The 22,721-nt window shown below is 42.4% G+C and overlaps 1 protein-coding gene across 4 annotated transcripts in view; it reads right to left on the bottom strand.

The window, feature by feature from the left end:
• Window positions 1–22,721, bottom strand: part of ROR1 (receptor tyrosine kinase like orphan receptor 1) — a 411,219-nt gene that overhangs the window by 127,397 nt on the left and 261,101 nt on the right. For all 4 annotated transcript variants that reach the window (XM_082687829.1, XM_082687831.1, XM_082687832.1 and 1 more), the window contains exons 3-4: window positions 5,799–6,086; window positions 5,136–5,166 (exon numbers count right to left, since the gene is read on the bottom strand). In XM_082687829.1, the coding sequence (XP_082543955.1) occupies window positions 5,136–5,166; window positions 5,799–6,086 (319 nt within the window). The remainder of the gene's footprint in view (window positions 1–5,135; window positions 5,167–5,798; window positions 6,087–22,721) is intronic.

The following is a 22,721-nucleotide window of genomic DNA, read 5'->3' as shown; positions in this document are numbered from 1 at the left end:
AATATACTAAAAACAAGTTTTATGCTTTAAAATGGTCAATTTTATGGTATGTGAAAAATATGCCAGGAAAACTGTTATTTAAAAAAAAGGGGGGGTGGGGAGTCCTGTCCTAAACCGGCATTTAACAAATACACTGAAAATAAGTTAATATATACATGGGGTCCTCTGCCTCTTGAGATCTGGCACTTGATGCTGACACACCAAAACTTTGAACATCCATTCCCATAACTGATGCTGGTCTGGCCCCAGGAATCATGTGTCTATGTCTCTTGGCCTATGTCCTTAGAACAGAAGGCAAGTGGGATTCTATATTATAATGATCTGTTGTGTCACCACCAGTCGAAGAGATGGACATCCTCCTGCTTGGAGCCCAGGAAGGACTGCAGTGACAAAAGCACTTCAGTAAGAGAAAAGCTCATCAACTTGACAAATTCTTCCTCAGTGTGTGTGCCTGCACAACAAACTACCATTCCCAATACTGCCAAGCATCTACTTTCTTGTTTTTCTTTCCATTTCTTTAAATTCTGAAAGTTCTTACAAATTAAAATAATATCTGCAAGATTGGGGTGCTTGGGTGGCTCAGTTGGTTAAGCATCTAACTTGGTTTTGGTTCAGGTTGTGATCTCATAGGTTGTGATATCAAGCCGTACCTATATCAGCCTCCATGTTCTGTGGGGAGTCTGTCTGGGATTCTCTTTCTCCCTCACCTTCTCCCTCAGCCCTTCCTCCACTCTCTCTCTCTCTAATAAATAAGGCCTTTAAAAGAGAATAACATTTGCAAGATTTTGTTCTCATGGCTGAGAATAATTCTGCAGTACTCAGTGTTATGAGTTGAATTGTGTTCCCTCAAAATTCATATGTTGAAGGCTTAATCCCCAGGACCTCAAAATGTAATCTGATTTGGAAGTAGGGTCTTTATAGAGGTAATTACATTAAAATGAGGTCATTGGAGTGGGTCCTATTATGACTGGCATCATATAATGATAAAAAGGGGAAATTTGGAGACATGCACTTGGAGGGAGAATGCGATGTAAATATCATGGCAGAAATCAAGATGATGTATCAACAAGACAATGAATTATGGCAAATCACCAGAAGAACAGAACAATCTTCACGGCCTTCAGAAAGAACCAACCCTGTCAACGTCTTGGTCTAGGATTTCTAGTTTCTAGAACTGCGAGATAGTAGCTTTCTGTGGTTTAAGTCAATTCAATATTCTTTGTTACAGTAGCTGTAAAAAACTAATATATTAAGCAGCTCGTATTGTTCTTAAATTTGTGCATGTATAGGATAATGTGTGAAGCATGATGCTGATTTATATGATGAGATCATATTATATATCATATTTTAGAATAGTATGATACATTAATATTTTATAATATAATGTATACTATCATGTGGTTACTTATCATGACCCCAAACATAATATATTACATAATAATATATAATAGAATAACATATAGAATATATATTATAATATAGGTTGATTATTATATTTCATAATACATTGTGAATTAATGTGATTATTTATCACATTACCCCATTTTTTTAAAAGATTTATTTATTTATTTGACAGAGAGAGAGAGATCACAAGTAGGCAGAGAGGCAGGCAGAGAGAGAAGGAAGTAGGCTCCCTGCTGAGCAAAGAGCCCAATGTGGGACTTGATCCCAGGACCCTGAGATCATGACCTGAGTCGAAGGCAGAGGCTTTAATCCACTGAGCCACCCAGGCACCCCCATGATCCTATTATTATGTTTGAATATAATATATAAAGTTCTTACTTCATTTGCTATAATTGTTAGCAAACTGAACTATTGCTTTAGGAATTTCATTGATAATTATAGCTGTTATTGGCTCAGTGGAGTACAGTTTCTTCAAATTAAAATTAGTTTTAAAAAGTAAAAATTACAATAACTCAAGAAAGTTTATCTAATTTGACATTGTTGTGAAAAGAATACATGCTAAAATCTTGTGGAAAAATGTGTAAAATAACAGAGATAGTCATTTTGCTGAACTGAGGGCAATAAAAATTTTGATGGAACTAATATATAACAATCTATGAATCATATATATATATATCATTATATATACATAATATCTAGCCATGAAAAGAACACCCAGAGAAGCATAATAATGATTAAAAGTAGTCATTTTTGATAGTTCTTGGCTTTTAGTCATATACAAACCATAACTTTTAAGTATTTTTTGATTTTGTCATTATGAAGGTATATTTGTCAATGTGGGAGGACAGAACATATTTCATTTAGCAGTTTGCTAGCTTGATTTATAACTTTTAAATATTTAGACGCGCGGTATGTGGGCTTCCACTTGTATTCGTGCCCCAGGCCCTATAATTGTCAGGGGTGGGCCAGGACCCAGCAATGACAGAAATAAAGCCTGAAGCTATAAACAGAAGCCAAACTAACGTCTCAGACTTGCTCCTACTATACCCTGAAATGCCATTCTGCAAGCTTCATGTGGAAACCTGATGTAGTCCCTACAAGGGTGACAAGTGTCTTATTACCTGTGCCTTCCTGGGCCATTGTCTCAAGGACCCTACAAGTCATTCTCACCCAGGTGCTGTGTGGCTCTGTGATCTTAAGTGGCACATGGCTCTCACCAGGTTCCTAATACTAATACATTTTACCTTTCCCAGTGTTAAGGCTATGTCATGGGCTTGCACTGTATTCCTTTGCGGGGGCTCCGCTGTGCCACCCGCAAGTAAACAGAGAGACGTTACAGATACATGTCACTCCTACTGGTGTTACAAGGCTTGCAGAGCAATCGTCAAAGCCGCGATAGTCACCCTGGCTATCCCTTTGTTGGGTTTTACCTGTCCTCTTGTGGCCAGGTTTGCCTGCTTGCTGGGGGATATGAGCGAAAGGAGACTAGCGTTCTATCTGGGACCCAGTCTCAGAGAAGAACACTTAGGAACAGGGTTAAGTGGTGGCAGCTGACAAAAGAACAAGTAGGAGAGGTCACTGGTTTCTAAGGAAAAGAGAAAAAAAGTGCATCAAAATACCAACTGAGCTAACTGAACCTAATAATAATAATAATAATAAAATACACACACACAAATCCCCACCAACTGCTGGGATGCCTGTGTGGCTTAGTCGGTTAAGCATCTGACTCTTGATTTCAGCTCAGGTCATGATCTCAAGGTCGTGATGCAGCCCTGCCTGGAGCTCTGTGCTTAGCAAGGAGTCTCTTGGAGAATTTTGTCTCCTTCTCCCTCTGCCCTCTCCCCACTATCCCTGTGTGCTCTCTCTCTCTCATGTAAATAAATGCATATTTTTAAAAAGAAAAGAAAGGGAAAATGTCATTGTCGATGCCCAAGGACAAAGACTGACCTGCAAAAGGTCCCATGGGATTTCCAACTTCAAGTATATTTTACTATAGCTCCCTCCAGCAAACATGGCGACTGGCTATACATTTCATGCTCTCGCTGACTAAGCTGATGGATAATCAGATTGCTAACATGAAACAGAAGGGCCTGACATCAAAGGATACTTTCAGCTGTGACTGAGCATCTTTCAGGATATCAATATCCTCTCTCCAGACATCAGCTCACGAACGCCGTATACTATCTTTGCATAAAATCAAAAACCATGAGAAACTCCGACTGGGCTCATCAGAAAGACGGTAGCAAAGGAAGAATGAAACTTCAAGAAGGAAGGATATAGAAATGCTTAAAAATAATTTTGATAATAAAAAAGGAATTCTCTGATGCAAATAAAACAGTCAGAACATCAACAGCCCGGGGTGCTTCATAGTAAAGGCAGATTAGTGAACCGAATTCATCCACCTCGAACACAGATTATCTGCCCCATTTGAAACACAGATTAGCAGGAACAAATAAGGCACAGGGGTGGGAAGCATTTTTACAGCAAGTAACGCAAGTTTTAATCTTTGTTTAAAGAAGACTTCAAAAGGATTCCACATATCCGCCAATAGTGAGATCGTTAAAAAAAAAAATTAACTTCAAGAATGCAACACGGAGTGACCATGTTTCTGACTTGTTTTAAGATCAATCAACATTTTCTACCTAGATAAGTAGAATGCAATTAGCACTTGGGTGATTTTAAAGGCTCTTTTACAGTTGCCTTTAATCGACTGACGAAATAGCAGAACGGGGTGGCTGAAGGCCAATGTTTATTTTTACCCATTACCTGTTTTATTAATGGGACTGTGGGCCACCAGGCCCTCCAGGCACACACAAATATATTAAAATATCCCACACTATAATTAAGTGGCACAGAGGGGATTAGAACAAATGCAGTGGCTATTATTTTTGCCGTCGGTGTAGTCTAGGTCAGACATTCTGATGCTCTTGTGGTAAAGCCAGTGAATTTTATTTCCGAAGTCTACAAAACATGGGACAGATCTTCTTGCAGAGTGAGGGTTTTAAAAAATGGCTCTTATCCCCCAAGTAAAAATACACATAAAGAAAAATGCCCCAAGTGGATGCTGAAACAGTGAAGGAAAGGAACTCCTTAGCCAGAGGAAAAGACAAATGCATCATGAATGGCATCAGTTTAAGAAACAGGATCTTTACAGTCCACTAACAAAAGGACTCAAAATGAATCAAGCCCATGTAACTCTTAGTCCCAGCGGCAGGCTTTCCCTCCTCTCCTGTGTGAGTCAGAACTTCTGCCTCTGAGTTTTTTAAAGGGAATACCAATAAAGTGAACGCCTAACGGTTGGCCTGTTCCATAATTCTAGAGCATCAGGAATGCAGTGCATGCAGAAACACAGAAGAGATCCTTGGAGGCTCCAGGCCTAACCCTGCCCTGTATCATTTTCTTGTTTGATTTGACCAAATCCATTGTTGTAACTAAATGTTAGATTGATTTTAAAATAGAAAATGTAAGTAGATTTTTGCTTTCACCAACATGCTCAGAATCAGTGAGAGAATCAACCACACTTGAGGTTAATGCCAGTGCCATTCTCTTGTCAATCTTCGTATCAGAGAAAAAGCAACATGGAATGAAGGTAGGGCAACAGGCAAGGAAATCTGGAAACAGCATTTTGGCTCAAGCAGAGGTCAACATTGCCTTTGCCCTAAAAACTTCTGGAGAAATACTTGAAAGCGACACAGATAAACAGGAACAAATAAGGAGATAGAAGTACTTACGAGGATCCTGGACTTGCGGTAGGAGGGGGCCCTAGAGAAATGAAAGGAAGACAAAAGAAACAGTCAGGCTGGATCACTGGAGGGTGAGCGTGGGTATAGTCAAACCATCACGGATGAAAGTTAACCACCGCGAGGGGATATTTATTTTTCTGGGATTTATTATTTTGCTTTGGTTCCCCACAATCACCTCTACAAAAAAACGTACCAGTAAGAACCTATCTAGAGCCCACAGTTCAGGAACGCGCTAGAACAAGTGCTGACAAATGAGTCACTATAGTAGGTGTTCTTCACTACACGGGGGATTTGCCGTGGGAGGCTGAGTGGTCACAGGAGCACGCCAGCTGAGGCGGGAGAGGTGTTGGCTGGCAGCTGGGCAGACGAGGGGGCATATATGCCATAGACTTTCCCCTCTGCTCTCTCACTGGCATGATGGTTTCGAGCAGCGCTGTGGTACCAGACAGACCTGTTCTGCTATTTACTAACTGGGCAACCCTGCACATGGTCCTTAACCACTGGCCTTGGTTTACTCACTTGTAAAATGGGTGCACCTGGACTGGCTTTAGAAATGGTCTCAGTTTCTGGGCACACAGGATATTTTCAGTACGTGCCCATTCCCTCCCTCCTCACCCCGGTGGAGGCCCTCCCAGGCAGAAGGGGGCTTACCAAACTTGACGAACAAGACTCCAGTGGTAGAAACCACCTTCTTGCCATTCGTTGCCACACACTGGAAGTAGCCTGTGTCCGTGGTGTCGAGGTTTCTAATCCGCAGCCTGGAGCCGTAGTTGGTGGCCCGGAAGGAGATCCTCCGGGGCTCTTGCACCACAGGTGCATCATTTTTGAACCAGCGGATGGTGGGAGGTGGGTTCCCAGAGACTTTGCAGTGCAGTTCCGCTGTCTGCCCGAGGGACGTGGTGATGTTATTCATCGGTTCATCGAGGGTCAGGTAAGAATCTGCGAGCACAGGGCAAAGGAGGCAGGTGAGAGGGGCAGACGGCTAAGGGCACCTCCACGTGACCCAAATCCACTCCGGTGTGCCCCAGGACCCCAGAGAGACTGCACAGGAGGGGCATGGTGGAGACAGACCGGGCACGAGATTACACATTTACCGACATCCCATGACTGTGGAACAATCACCCATGGAGCCTACTGCTAACATCTTGTCACTAATCCTCACTGAAAACCCAAAGTTTTCAAACGACCGTATGGTAACCCATGGATAAGGAAACGTCCTTTCCAAGCCAAGACAGAATGAGATTTTGTGTTGCAAAGTCTAAGAAAAATACACAGTCTTTGTGATAGACTCAAACAATACTGTGAAGAAGAAACAGCTACAAAACTCATCTCAAATCTTTCTACCCCCAAATGACACCACTCTTTTAACAAGCCGGCAAAGAACCTTCCAGCTTGTCCACTTTTGATAAGAAAGCAAGCGTGAAAGCCTGGAAGAGTAGGAACGACATATTTATATCCACACAGAACCAGATCAGGAAGGATGCTGAAAATCTTCCCGCCAGTGATGAAAGAAGGCTTCTGGAGGCCAGCCAGGTCGCCGGCAGACAAAGTAATGAGGCATTGAAGAGTTCCATAATGTGACTCATAGCATCCATTAATATGTTACAATATATAATTCTATATGTTCAACTTTTAATTGAGATATAATTTACATTTTAGAAAATGTACCCATCTTTAGTTATATGGTTCCAGAAGTATTGACAAACACATCTCTCCAGTAACCAATGCTCTTACCAAGACAGAGAACATCCTAAGATCCTCTGTAGTCAATCCTTGCTTCTGCCTGCACCTCCATCTCCATTCTAGGCAAAGGGCAGTTCTTTTTTTTTTTTAAAGATTTTATTTATTTATTTGACAGAGAAAGACGGGTCAGCAAGCTCCCTGCTGAGCAGACGGCCCAATGCTGGGCTTGATTCCAGGACCCTGAGATCATGACCTGAGCCAAAGGCAGAGGCTTAACTCACTGAACCACCCAGGAGCCCAGCAGTTCTGATTTCTAGCATCACAGACTATTTCTGTCTGCTCTAGAATTGCATATTAATAGAATTAGATTGAAAGGTACATTTTGCATTTGGCTTCTTTAGAGATTTCTTAAACATTTTAATAATGAAGTAAATTTTATTTAAGTTTATTCTTCAATAATATATTTTAAACCTCATATTGATATAAGTTGCAGAATCCAGTTACAGAAAAAGTAATTTACTATTTGAGAAATTGAATTCAATATATATTTTTTTAATTGGTCTGTTGGTTTTAATTGGTTGTTCATGTGTGAGGAGTTTTGACTTCTTGTTCCCTGACCACCCATTCTCATGTCGATCACCTCTGCCATACCCTCCTCCCATTGCCTTCTGTCCTTCCCTGAACCCCCATCTGGGATGGCTCGTTAGTTGTCCTCTCTGTGGGACTATAAGCCCATAAGGGCAGGCATCTAGAATGTCTTGTCATTGTTGTATCTTTAGTATATCCTTGCCTAGGAGCATTGTCCAAAAGAACTTTCTGTAATGACAGAAATGTTGTACAATCTGCATTGTCTAAAGGGCAGCTACCAGTTACGTAACAGAACTAGAGCAAATGAAGAACTGAATTTTTTAAAAAAGATTTTTTTGTACTTATTTGTCAGAGAGAGAGGGAGGGGGTGTAGAAGCAGGGGGAATGGCAGGCAAAGGGAGAAGCAGGTTCCCTGCCTAGCAAGAAGCCTCAGGTGGTACTCAATCCTAGGACCCTGGGATCATGACCTGAGCCAAATACAGCCACTTAACTGACTGAGCCACCCAGGTGTCCCAAGAACTGAATTTTTAAATTTAAATTTTAATCGCCACACATGGCTAGAAGCTGCCATATGGCATAGTATAGGTAGAGCATCATAAATTTGTTGCATTTAATGGACCTTTTTAAAAAAATAACCTTTTTTGGGGAAAGAGCTAAGTGGCTAATTGAAGCACCCAAATTCCTATAAAATGCTTTCATAAATGCCAAAAATAAATAATTCATTACATACCTTAATTTCCCATAAAAATATTTGGGGGGAGATGTCAAAGTCTGGGCAGCCCCCCAGGAGTACATCACACATGTGAATGACATTTATCTTATGTGAGTGGTAGAAAACAGATTAAGTATGACTATCACTCACTGTGTTACCGGAATGACACTTTCATCCCACTTAACCCAATGAATAATTATCCTTCACAATGCAATCATGAGCCTATAAATTATTTTGCTAATGTCTTGCTTCTTTCCATTTATATTCTGATCTTTATCTCTGAACTTGTTTCTCTAATCTATATACGTATATACTCAATCTATGAATGTTTTTGCTCACAGATAGGAGCACATGTGTTTCTAAGACGTTTGAGGTATGCCCAGAGAGTAGAGAGACTAATGCCACGGTGGCTTTATGGAGCTGCCATCATGGTCTCACAGCCCTTTCTGCTACCCAGAGCATGGCTAACTCTATGTTCTTGATAGAAAAGAAACACAAAAATAGCAATGCCAATATAAGCATAGAAATTAGTACTCCACTGGCAGGTTCTGGAACTCTGCTAACCGGGTTTGAATCCCAGGTCAGGCCTGAATTCTGAGTGACCTTAGGCAAGTTACTTAACCTCTGGGTACCCTAGTTTAACCGAAAAATAGGAATAATAAGGACTCTACCAGGCAAAACTGCTAGAGGATTTAAATTAAATTGGGACACATGGGATGCACTTAAACTAGTGTTGGGAGGAAACACTCAACATGTTAATGAATGATACTCCAATTCTTTTAATAATAATAACAATTTTTGTATAACGCTTTTTCAGGTTACTCAGTCTCGCGTTCTCCTCTAACAATCTGGCAAAGTAGGAAAGAAGCATTAATTATCACAATCAGGAAATCATATTTCAGAGATGCACTGACCAGGCCTGTGGTCTCTCTGTGAGGTCGGGGCCCACTGTGCCCAAAGCCTCCTACACTAGCAGTCTTCAGTTCTCAGACTCAGCCAAGCACAAAGTCCAAGTGAGCCAGCAGGTCAGTATGGTATTGAGCACAGATAGACTATTTAGAATCCTACAATATGCCAGGGACTTTACTTCCGTACTCACTCCTCAATAACCCCACAAGGCAGGAGCTGTTATCAGTGCTTTACAACGAGGAGACCTGGAATCAGAGAGGTTCAGTGACTTGTCCAAGGTCGCATGGCTGAACTGAGGTCTAATCCAGAGCTCTCGGACTCCAAAACTAGCTCTTTCCTTTCTGCCAGACTGCTTGGGCAGCTTGAACCCCACTGAGGGGTGGGGACAAAATATGAGTTTCTTCCCTAAAAAAGAGCAAGCTGGGGACCTATACCCACATAACCACAGGGCTGTGATCTGCCCCTAACTCCAGTCAGGATTGTCTAGCAAATGGGTCTAAGCTTTGTCTGGTGTTCTGGTTTTCTCCAGAAGCCAGGTAACTCACCTGACCTGCTATATGGGCATCCCAATTCCCCCACCTATCCCCTGGCAGGCCCTTCTTCTTCTTCTTTCTTTAAAAAAAAAAAAAAAAATTATTTATGGGGGGGTTGGCGGGGAAGAGGGAGAGAATCTCGAGCAGACTCCCCACTGAATGTGGAGCCCAATGTGGGGCTCCATTCCATGGTCCTTAGTTCGTGACCTGAGCCGAAAACAAGAGTCAGATGCTCACCCTACTGAGTCACCCAGGGACTGCCCCCCCATCCTCTTTCAATACCGAAGCTAACCAACACCAGGCCACACTCCCAGAGGCCAGGATGACAGCTCCTGCGTGCATGTCTCAGGGGTTAACATTATCTGCTGAGTTTCGGTCCCTTTTCCTTCTTCTCTTTCATTTTCTCTGACAGGTGGTTGGAGCCAAAGACCAGCAAATTCCATGGCCAAGTACACATAACACATCACAGAAAAGCTGGCATGTTAAACTATTTCTTTGACTTCAAACTCCAGGTACTTTGCATGATCCCAGAAACACAGACATACAGAGCTTCCAGTTTGTTCTTCTAGGAGTTCCTAGAAATTAGCCAAGAACCAAAGAGTTCCATAACATGGTGGTAGCTTTCCAATTATCCTCGGAGGGTGTATTCAAATTTTTGACAGCAAATTAGTAAGGGCTGATTTAAGGTACAAAATCCACTCTCAACAGATTCGGGTACCAGAATGCCTGAATTCATGTCCTGGTTCTGCTGCTTATCAGCTGTGTGACCTTGGATAAGTTATGTACCCTCTCTGTGTCTCACTGTTGTTATGTATGAAATTAGTATGCTAGTTGTGTCTTCCTTATAGAGCTATTTCAAGGATGAAATGAACTTACACGTGGCAAGTGCTTAGAATAGGCTTCTGGCACAAAGCAAGTAACATCAGTTTCTGTTATTTTATTAGCTGTATTTTTCTTTTCTTTTTCTCACAAATATCTTATTCCTTCCCTCCCCTAAAGATTTACTTATTTATTTACTTGACAGAGAGAGAGAGCAAGAGAGGGAGCACAAGCAGGGGGAGTGGAAGAGGGAGAAGCAGGCTCTCCACCAAGCAAGGAGCCTGATGCTAGGCTTGATCCCAGGACCCTGGGATTACGACCTGAGCTGAAGGCAGACCCATAACGACTGAGCCCCGCAGATGCCCCAAATATCTTATTTCTAAAAGTAGGGAATGATTATTCATCCAACTGATGGGTGTCCTGACCATGTCTAGTCTTGATTTTACAGAAAAGGACGCCCCACGGGTAAAGTCACCTGCCTGAGATCACGTAACTGATACACGGCAGGCACAAGTGTTTAACTTATCCGTGAAGCTCCCTGTAATACCCACCTAAAAACAAAAATGAGGATTACAGGGCATCTTGAAATCAGTGTAGGAGCTGGCCCAAGCCATATTATGTCCAGAGAGAACAAAGGAAATGTAAACCAATCCTTGTGTTTACTGAACAAAGGAGCCCTGCCACAAACACAGGGAATTTGGATTTAACTATCGATAAAGAATAATGCTCAAATTTGTTTGCCATCTGTAGTTGCTCTCTTAGAACAAGCAAATGGTCTGGTCCTCAGTTTGGCAAAGACTAGAAGCATCAAAACAACATTTGGCCTAAACATCATGAAAGAAAGCATTTTGTGACTGGAATAAAATAAAATAAAAAATGCATGTCTGCATCATTACTATCAGTCTTGATGTTAACAAGCCCCTGGCTACAATCCATTCTCTTCCCAGAACCAGCTGGATGCTTTTGTAGCAGCCTCACGGGCCACACTAGGGGATCCATTGTCTTCTCTACTCCTAGAGCTTGGTGTGGCCACTGCAGGTTCTGACCCAGGAGTCATTCCTTTCAGGGAACCCCCCAGGGATCTCTGGGAAGAAGCCCAGTACAGAGGACACCTGCAAAGTGGACCCGACATCAGCTGGGCCACTAGCTAGCCACCGGCATCAGTCGCCTCGCCTCCCTACACTCTGGATTCAGGCTCTATTACATGGGCCTGGGCAGGCTGTTCCTCCTGAGTGGTCTATGTTTCCATATGGAGTAGCCACGGGAAGTAGCCACTGCAAACAGCAGGTTCCAACTCGGCCTGATGCCAAACAAAGCCATGGGGCTTCTACCTTTATACCTTGCTACTCATACTGTCTTTCAGCAGCTTGATTCAATATCCCTGACGATGTGTGCTTGAGCCATAGAAGCTTTCCACTCCTACTTTCCCGTCTTCCTGAGGCCATAAATGCTGGCAGGTAGGGTAGAATCTGGCTTCAGAGAGAAAAATATTCCAATTCTGCTGACTCCACCCTCTAGCTCTGTGTTACTGTGTCTCCCAGGGGTGGTACCAGTAATAAGGATGATCACGATGAAAACATCAATGATGATGATACAGTAAGGAGAGTGGTAACAGTTGACACTTAAAGGGTACTTCACTATTATGGCAGGTGTTGTTACGAACTATTTTTATCATCCTCATCTTTCTTCAGAAACTAGTGCACAGACAGGGTAAGGAAGCTGTCTGAGGTCCCACAGACTGTGAGTAGAAGTGAATCAAATTATTGACTCACTGCAATTATAGTCAAGATCCCAGCAAGTTATTCCTTGGAGACTGACAAGCTGGTTCTAATGTTTACACAGAGAGGTAGAAGATCCAGAATAGCCAACATAATACTGAAGGAGAAGATCAGAGTTGGAGGATTGATACTTCCGTAATCAAGACAGTGTTGTATTGGTGAAAAGACAGACAAAGAGATCCATGAAACAGAAATGAGAGCCCAGAAATAGACCCACATAAATATTGTCAACTGACATTTGACAAAAAAGCAAAGGCAATACAAAGGACCAAAGAGAGCCTTTTCAACAAATGGTGCTTGGACTGACTGTACCTCCACATGCAAAATCTTATATCTCTCACAAAAATTAACTCAAAATGGATCATAGACCTAAATGTAAAATGCAAAATTATAAAACTCCTGGAAGATAACAGAGAAAATCTAGATGATCTTGAATATGATAATGACTTTTTACTTTTTTTAAAGATTTCACTTATTCATTTGAAAGAGAGAGAGAGAGAGAGAGAGAGAGACAGAAACAGAGAGAGCACAAGCACGAGTAGGGAGGGGCATAGGGACAAGCAGACTCTCCACTAGGCAAGGAGCCTGACATAGGGCTTGATCCCAGGACCCTGGGATCATGACCTGAGCAGAAATCAGATGCTTAACTGACTGAGCCAGCCAGGAGTCCCACAATTATGACTTTTTAGATACTACCCAGAAGACACAATCCATGGGAGGAGTTAATCGATAAGCTGGACTTCCTTAATGTTAAAAAAAACTTTTGCTGTGCAAGAAGACAATGTCTAGAGAATGAGAAGACAAGCGGCAAACTGGGAGAAAGTATTTGCAAAAGGAACATCCAATAAAGGAATGTCATCCAAAATATACAAAGAACTCTTAAAATCCAATGAGAAAATAAAAACTTGATTAAAAACAGGCCAAGACCTTAACAGATACCTCATTAAAGGTACTAAAATGGCAAATAAGTATATGAAAAAAAAATACTCCACATCAGATGTCATCAGGCAAATACAAATTAAAACAAAAAGATTCTGCTATATACTGACAAGAATGACCAAAATCCAGAACACTGAAAACACCGAATGCCAGGGAGAATGTGGAGCAACAGGAAGTCTCATTCATTGCTGGTTGGAAGGCAAAATGGTACAGCCACTTTGGACGAGTTTGGCAGTTTCTTAATAAACTAACCATATTCTTACCATATGATCCAGTAATCTTGTTCCTTGGTATTTACCCAAAGGAGCTGAAAACTTATGTTCACACAAAACCCTGCATACAGATGTTTGTAGATTTACTCCTAACTGACAAAGCCTTGAAGAAACCAAGATGTCTTTCAGTAGATGAATGGGTCAACTGTAACACATCTAGACACTGGAATACTATTCAGCCCTAAAAGAAAATGGGCTATCAAGCCATGAAAAGCCATAAAGGACACTTAAATTCATATTATTAAGTGGAAAAAAAGCCAAACTGAGAAAACCTACATACTGTCTAATTTCAACTTATGACATTCTTGAAAAGGTCACACTATGGAGACAGTAGAAAGATCAGTGGTTGGCGCTGGTTGGGAAGAGGGAAGCAGGAAGGGGATGAATACCGAGAACTGAAGGGCATTCTGTAATGGTGGATACACGTCATTACCCATTCATCTAAACCAACAGAATGTACAACACCAAGAGTGACCTCTTACGTAAGTTATGGACTTTGGGTGATTGTGATGTCTTCATCAACTGTAAGATGTACCAGTCTTGTGTGGGATGTTGATAATGGGGGAGCCTGTATACCTGTGGCAGCAGGGGTTATAAAGAAAATCTCTGTATCTTACTCTTAATTTTGCTGTGAACCTAAAACTGCTCTAAAAAAATAGTCTTAAAAAAATCAGATGCTCTGATTTTCATTCTAGGACACAAATTCTCAAACTTTGTGGTTCCAAGATTCCTAAAGACTCTAAAAGATCAAGGCCAGGATGCCTGTGTTGCTCAGTTGGTTAAATGTCTGCCTTTGGCTCAGGTAATGACCCCAGGTTTCTGGGATCGAGTTCCACAACAAGCTCTTGCTCAGCAGGGAGTCTGCTTCTCTCTCTGCCTGCCACTTACCCTGCTTGTGCTCTCTCTCTCTCTAACAAATAAATAAATAAATCTTTAAAATACTGAGGACCCCAAAGAGAGAATTTAAAAACATTTGTTTACTAATTTATTGAAAAATAAAAAAGTAATGTTACTTTTTAAATATTTCAGTGAAAAATAACCATATTTTATATACACACATAAATAATGAAAAGGATGGCATTTTTTAAATTGTTGTAAATCTATTTGGTTTAAGACCAGACAGCTGGATTTTCCTCTTTCTGCATTCAATCTGCTGAGATATGTTGTTCTGGTTAAAGTGTATGAAGAAAATGTGGCTTTACACAGCTGGAAAAGGGAGGGATATTTTAACAGCCTTTTCAGATAATTTAGAATATCCTTCTGTGATACTAAATTAAATTTGACAAGTGGTAGTTTCCTAAAGGTCAGTCATGATGTGAATTCAAAGTATTATCAGTAAACTTTTCATAATCTGTTGTATTAAAATGAGTTGGTTTATCTTGACTTTAAGATCGTTTACCCACATATGATTTTGTAACACCATGCATTGTTCATTTAGAAAATATTGTTCCAATGAGTTATGTAGCTCTTCCAAATGTAAACACATTTAATTATATAACAGAGAAAAGTCATTTTTGTTAATAGCATCACTAACCTCACCAGTGAAGACTAGAAAGTTGTCATCAAGCCTGGGTGGCTCAGTCAGTCACTTGAGCATGACTTGAGTCAACTCAAGTCATGATCTCGGGGTCCTAGGATTGAGTCCCGTGTCGGGATCCCTGTCCAGCAGGGAGCCTGCTTCTCTACCCTCTGCCCCTCTCCCTGCTCCCTTTTGTTACTCTCTCTCTCCCCTCTCAAATAAATGAATAAATAAAATATTTGAAAAAAGAAAAAAAAACAAAGACTGGAAATCTGTCAAGCTCATGCTGGTGGCTAAAAGTTTCCAAAATTTTAATTTTGGGTTAGAAACTCAAATTTTATTATTGACTAATACCATCTCCTGCTTATTTGAAATGCCAGACTTACTTTGCTGATTTCCAAGAATATTCAAAAATAACTAACCATAGTTTGACTATCAGTCTTTTTTTTTTTTTGTATAGTTGACACACACTGTTATATGAGTTTCAGGTGTGTAACAAAAACAGTGTTTCAAGTTCTCCATACCACTGATTATATTCCCTCCGCTGCACCTTTTCTTCTGGTGACTTATTCCTTCCATATCTGGAAGTGTGTATCTCCCTCCTCCCCTCCACCAATTTTGCACCTCATCCCCTGGTAACCATCAGTTTGTTCTCTGTAGTTATAGGTCTGATTCTGCTTTTTCTTACTTTGTTTACTCATTTGTTTCATTAAATTCCACATATGCGTGAAATCCTATGGTGTTTTTCCTTCTCTGTCATTTTTTTAAGTAAAAAAGTGGCTAGTGCATGTCACAACTCATACACTTTTCTTTGGGACAACTGTAAGACTCCAGCAGCCAGTGTAGTTCCCATTTTGCCATACTGAATATTAAAGATATGTACTCATGGGTCAAGACTTAATCATTTTTACTGCTTCATCAAAGACACTCTTAAGTACAATAGGCCTTTTTTTTTTTTAAAGATTTATTTATTTGACAGAGAGAAATCACAAGTAGACAGAGAGGCAGCCAGAGAGAGAGAGAGAGGGAAGCAAGCTCCCTGCTGAGCAGAGAGCTCGATGCGGGACCCGATCCCAGGACCCTGAGATCATGACCTGAGCCGAAGGAAGCGGCTTAATCCACTGAGCCACCCAGGCACCCCATTTTTTTTTTTTTAAACTATAAGCGCATGCTGGTGGAGATGACAAGGACTTGTAGCAGAGGCTGATACCATTTACCACGACTATCTTCATCTAAGCTAGGGCCCCAGCAGTGTTACCTCACCATTGCTTTTGTATGATCAGATTGGGTAGACCAAAGTTTGGAGGACTTAAAGACTATCCCAGCCAACAAAAGGCAAAGCCAGGATTTGGACTCCAAGCTCTGTGCTCTTTCTGTCACACCCCACAGCTGCCCTTCACCACCCCTCTGGGCCCTGGACCGGTGTAAAGCTCTCAGAACAAAATAGTTTTTAGCTCAGGCCCTGTGCACCATAAGCCAGAGAAAGGCCTGGATGGCTGTTTCCCATTTATGAATAAGCAGCCTGGGATCTAGGAGCAACTCTTGATTACAGTTGATCCAGGCAAATTTTGGGACTCTGAATGGAAAAGGACTTGGTATTTCTTATAATATAGGGAAATGAAATACTAGTCATCTTTTAGCGCCACCATTTCCTCCACGACCCGTAGAAAGTGGTGCTTATAGCTAACACTGTTAGAGCATTTACAGAGTACCAGACACCATCCTAAGTACCTTGTACACATTAACTTATTAATCCTGAGAAAAATCCCATGATTTAGACCCTATTATTACCCAAATTTTTGAGATAAGGAAATGAGACACAGAGCGGTTAAGTGTTTGCCGAAAGTCACACAGCCAGGAAGTGGAAGAGCCCAGACTCAGAGCCAGACCTTTGGACACAGGAGACCATACTATTAGCCAATATACCATTCCCAGTGAATCCAGATTGTGGTCCACTCGCCCTAAGCAGGACTACGGAATATTCTTGCCCTTTTAATGAATCCCTCCAGCAAGGGACAATATGCACTAGTACCGAGAACAACTAAATCACTCCTAGTTATGTATGACGTAACTGGAAGTCACCGTCGAGAATGAGCTTTTTAAATACAGTACAGGCATCGTTCATACTGACGCTTAATCAACCTAAAAAGTGAGCTGCGAGGAAAAAGTAGTTTATGAGCTTTCTGGGCATTGAGACTCTATTTCCTCGTTTTTTCCTTTTTGTATTCCCCTTAGCACTCCATGTGTTATTGTGAACTTTGTAGGCATTTAATAAAGGCTAGTTGATTAAGTAAATGGAAGACTCGAGTGTATTTAGGGCAAACGAGCTTTGGAGACACCCCATTTATTACTTACCCATTTGACAAGACGTCACATCCACAAATCCTTCCCAACATTTATTGCTTAATTTTCAAAGAGCCCTCCCACTCTCCTCAGGGAGGGAGGTGGGGCCAAGAGTTATATTCTCATTTTGACAGGTGAGGGAAACTGAGATATAAAGAGTTTAATGGTCCTTTGCCATGGCAACCCAGCCAGTCGGCCGGGGAGCCAGTCATAATTAGGCTTCAGGGCCTGGGTCTTGGTATCAAAGAGGCACACGCCAAAACCCTAGTCTCCTACAGGGCCGATCCTTCTCAGGAGAGGGAGGAGGCTCCCGACACGAAATAAAATGCTTAGCTAAACATAAAGGAAGGCTGCCAAACACAGTTAGGTCATCGCATTTGACTTTGAGAGAACATTCTGTTCACGCTATCAACCTGCATTCACTTTCAGCACACTTCACCATAAATACTTCTGACTCACTATCTCGGGAAATATTTTTTATCTTAATAAACTCAATGCAAAACATAATCTAAGTCGGCTTGCACATTCTTGAGTTGGAGCCACAAGCTGCATTTAATAAAAATCAGTGGAAATAACAGGGGACTTCTGAATAACCGCAGTCCGTTATCAAACGCGGGGCTGCTGGGAAGTCTCGAACACACGGGGAGCAGGAGGTCGGTAAGTTGAAGGTATGGAGAGAGCTCGAGACCACTGGATGACCCCACTCGGTGAAGCTTAGTTCCCACTGGAGGCACTATTCATAAGAATGGGCTGTGGCGTGGTAATTAAGAACATGGCCCTGGAGTTGGATGCTTGGCTACATATCCGAGTCCCACCTCTCACCTGCTGGTCCTTAACATCTCCAGGCCTCAGTTTCCTCACCTGTGCAATGGGGCCAATAATTGTACTTACCCACCCATGCTGTTGCGGTGGGGAGGTCACGTGAGATAATCAATTTCGGGAACATCGAAAGCACTCACTACAGGGAGCTCTAATTAGCAAAAGCCAGCAATTCTTTTTTTTTTTTAAAGGTATTTTTTATTTATTTGTCAGAGAGAGAGAGAGCGCGCGCTCATGCAAGCACACAAACAGGCAGAGGTGGAGAGAGAAGCAGGCTCCCTGCCAAGCAAGGAGCCCAAATGTGGGACTCGATCCCAGGACGCTGGAATCATGACCTGAGCCAAAGGCAGCGGCTTAACTGACTGAGCCACCCAGGCATCCCAGAGCCAGCGATTCTCAACCCTCGTGAACATCACTATCACTTGTAGAATAACAAACAAAACCAACACGGATACCTAGGTCTCACCCCTAGAGGTTCTAATGTAATTGATCCTAGGTGGAGTCTGAGTATAAGCAATTTTTTAGGTGTGCCCCCAAAAGATTCTCCCCAGCGGTCAACAGGAAAACACGTGGCTGTGGTAATTATAACCCCCACTTTCTGGCCACTGAGTCTGGCCTGGCTTCCTGCTAAGCCCAGTTTTTACTGCTTAAAACCCTCCCAGGATTCTCCACTACAATCGCCATTGTTCAGAAGAAACCAAGGCAGAGACATTAAGGTGCAGAGACACCTCCACGAAGGCAAATAATTCCTGGCAGAGCAAAGCTGCTACAGATTAGGGGATGTGATGGTTAACAGTCAAAAGAAAGGAAGAGCTGGGCTGGGCTGGGGCTGGGCCTGTCACTCCCATTTTCTGGAGAGCTCACGCAGCAAGGCATCAAGCTGAGCTTGGGTTAAGGACCTCTGAGTAACAACAGGGGTTGAGAGAGTGTCCCTAGCACCAAAGACAATAAATAGCCAAATACGCAGTTCCTTTTGGGGGAGCAAACACATGTACATCAGAAATGGGTCTGCAAATGTGCACGGAGAGCAAAAACCCCTGTAAATCTGGGCTAAGGGGAAAAGCAGCTGCCCCTATAGGCCTTTCTTTAGGAAGCACAGCAAATACACAGCAACTCAAAAGGAGTTTAAGACAAGTACCTAGAGGCTGGATTTAATGAATAGGTCAGTTTTTACAAGTAGGCCAATTGTATGTAAATGGCCTCTTAAAAGCTCAGGGAAACTACTTTTTCCCCTTAAGTAGCTAAGATCACCACAGAACAGAATGGCTGGCCTCCAGCCTTTAGATCGTTTTGTGGTGCAGCTATAATTAATAAAGGCGGAAGGAAAAAGGAACAAACCTGTAGAGCACTGATGCTATCAGGCACTTTCTACATATTATTGCATTTTATCCTTTCTAGAACCTGTGGCGAATATAGGGTTTTGTTACCCAATTTTAAGGAAGAGAGAAAGACTAACAGGTTTCAGCACAGCCAGACCCAGCATGGTGGGGACCAAACCCAGTTCTACCTGACACTTTCCCCGCCTCCACTCCCAACTTGTCCCCTCTCAGCCTGCTGTTTTATACTCCACTGGTTTTATAACTTCTCCCGCAATCAGCTCACCTGAGTCCACCCAGATGAAACCTCCTTTTCACAGCAAGGATGCCATGATCTCAATATACCCTGATTTTCTCTCGAGGAGTCGGGCGTCTAACGGGATCGCCGGCAACTGCCAACAAGGTTACTCTAATGACTTTTTTTCTAGTTTCAAATTTTTTTGGACTTCCGTGACTTATTTAAGTATCCAATTTATTTTACCACAATTTTCAATCATTTTTATTATGTGGGGGTTATTATTATTATTAATAATCTGGGGGTTATCATTTTATTCATATTTGTCATGTGTATATGTTGTTTAAGCTCAGAAATCACAAGAATGCTTTAAAATGATGAGCAGAAGCACACTGAACCATCGGAACAATGACTTGACTTGGATACAATCAGTCCCATCTGGCTAAACTTCACAGGAGCACAAGGTTCTGGTTTGGGAACTGGGCCTGTATCTTAAAGGTTTCCCAATCTTGTTTCTGACTCACCTGGTCTTCTCTGTTTCTAACTATATGGTAGAGATTATTATTGTTATTTTTAAAGATTTTATTTATTTATTTGACAGAATGAGAGAGATCTGAGGCAGAATGAGAGAGATCTGTAGGCAGAGAGAAAGGCAGAGAGATGGGGGGAAGCAGACTCCCTGCTGAGCAGAGAGCCCGATGCGGGGCTCGATCCCAAGACCCTGAGATCATGGCGTAAGCCGAAGACAGAGGTTTAACCCACTGAGCCACCCAGGCGCCCTATAAGGTAGAGATTATTTTATCACATCCCTGTCTTCAGCTGAATGCTAAGATGATAAATCAATTCATGGGCCTAAGAATTCTTCAGATAGAAGAATTCCCAGCCATCCCTAGCAGCTTTTCCCAGCCCTGAAAAACCAAACCAAAGAACACCAGCAAAACCATCAGCTATTACTTTGCTTCACTAGAACTTAGAAAAATTCGAACTTGAAAACAACAAAAGAGCTAAAGCTTTGACTCTCAGACTTAGGCCCTGCCTGTCATACTGCAACCTAAAAACTACATTCTTGCCCCTCGATGGGTGGGTTATAAGCCTTTGTAAAATGCTGACAGACCTTAACTGTTGCAGGACAAGATGAGTGGGCTTGCATAATGAACTTCTAAATTACCAGAGATAGCATCTAGAAGGCCAAGCCTGAGATAAGTCTTTGGTTCGGGCTGGGGGCCAATGCAAACAGCACACATCGTAAGTCATCCCTGCGATTTCAGTACCCGGAGTAGGAGAGATGCCTCAGCACCGGCACAATGCATGCTGCTTACTACGGAAGCTTCTAGATGCTTCTGCATCACGCAAAGGCCACAGTTGGCCTTCAGCCCTTTCAGGAGCCCTTGTCGAGGAAGAACCAAGCCACATTTAGGGCCTTCAAAGATGAAGTCATTGTGTATTTTTACTTTCCTGGCCTGACGGCAAGGCTAGTCCAGTCATAATAAATTCTCGAGCATTTGATGGCTCTGAGGGGTGCCCAGGTGGCTTTCCAAATAAAAATTTGCCATTCCAGCCAAGGAATTTCTGTCCCTAGAGGGACCACACGGTTCTCCCAGCTCAGTTTTCTAGTCACATCTTGACGGAACAGATCCCAAATCCCTTTGTGTGCCGGTCAGCATTCCAAGGCGACTCCGCTGAGGCCAACATTCCAGTTTCAGGTTTTCCCAGAATATAAACGTCAGGGGACACGAAAGGGCACAAGAACCATTCTTTCCCTTCTTCTCCATTCACTGTGCGAGGTTTGAATTTCAAATTTTGAAAGAATCTGCTGACTTGGCCCCAACTCAGATCTGCTGTGAGAAGGACAGAGTGCTGGAGGGGACCCTGTCACCTGAGTGTTCTGTTAGGCATGGGGGGGGGGGCGGGATTTTGTTCTCAAATTTTGAACCAAATTCCTCAGAAATTAGACAGTCTCTGCTTGACTGTTTTTTCTTTTCTTTTTTTTTTTAAACTTTTTTTTTTTTAAAGATTTTATTTATTTATTGGACAGACAGAGATCACACGAAGGCAGAGAGGCAGGCAGAGAAAGAGGAAGGGAAGCAGGCTCACTGCTGAACAGAGAGCCTGATGTGGGGCTTGATCCCAGGACCCCGGGATCATGACCTGAGCTGAAGGCAGAGGCTTTAACCCACTAAGCCACCCAGTCGCCCCTTGACTGCCTTTTCAACAAAACAGAAAAGTTACTAAGCAATCTGGAGATGAAAACGGAAGTGGGTGCTACTTTCTCAGTAGCAAGAAGGAGGAGTCAATGAAGCAGACGAGGCAGGGAACACTGGGGATATGTGCGTGTCTTTTTCCCCGGGGATGGTACCTTAAACTCTGCACAGGTTTGCTAGGAATAAATGGGGAAAATGTTTGATGAATAAATGAACAAATGGATTGACCTGTTCAAAGATCTCTCATTCTGGCAATGGAATCCAACAGGTAAAGAAACAGTCACACTAGACCACAATCTGAGGATGTCCAGGGTGATAGAAAAGGAAAGGGGAGCTGAACCTGCTTTCTGGGCCAGAGGTGACATGAAGCAATCGGTAGGATATTTAAAGAGGAGGAGAGATGACCACTGTCCATCAGAAGCTGCTGAAGATCTTGAAGGGAGGAGAGGAGGTATGCCAGGATCTAATTTGAAAGTACAAGTCAGAGTGAGGGTACAGCGAGGTGTGTGGTCAAGACATGGAGACCAAGGTGGGCAGGTCAAGGCTGCCATGCCTGGGTGGCGAAGGAACCCGGCTGGTCCCTGTCCTTTGATCAGGCCTAGTGGGCAAGACCCAGAATAGAGCAGAGGAACAGAGAACCCCCACGCTTCCTGTCCTCTTGCTGGCATCCACAGGCACTGGGGGAGAGGAAGAAATGAGGAGGAAATGGAAGAAAGATAACCAAATACTTAAATTAAATCCCTGTAGAGTCAGTGGGGAGGTATGTGTCCTATAACTCTTCACAAAATATTGGTGGAAAAGAAATCAATAAAAATAACCAGGACAAGGAAGATGCGAGGGGAAAAGCGCTATTTTCTATGTAAGAAGGGGTGAGCATGTTCAGCCATAGATATCAGGGAAGGCTTGAC

This window comes from Mustela nivalis, assembly GCF_964662115.1.
Source record: "Mustela nivalis genome assembly, chromosome: 10".
Classification (NCBI taxonomy): Eukaryota; Metazoa; Chordata; class Mammalia; order Carnivora; family Mustelidae; genus Mustela; species Mustela nivalis.
Note: the sequence above shows the minus strand (reverse complement) of the source record. Positions and strands in the feature narration are given on the sequence as shown.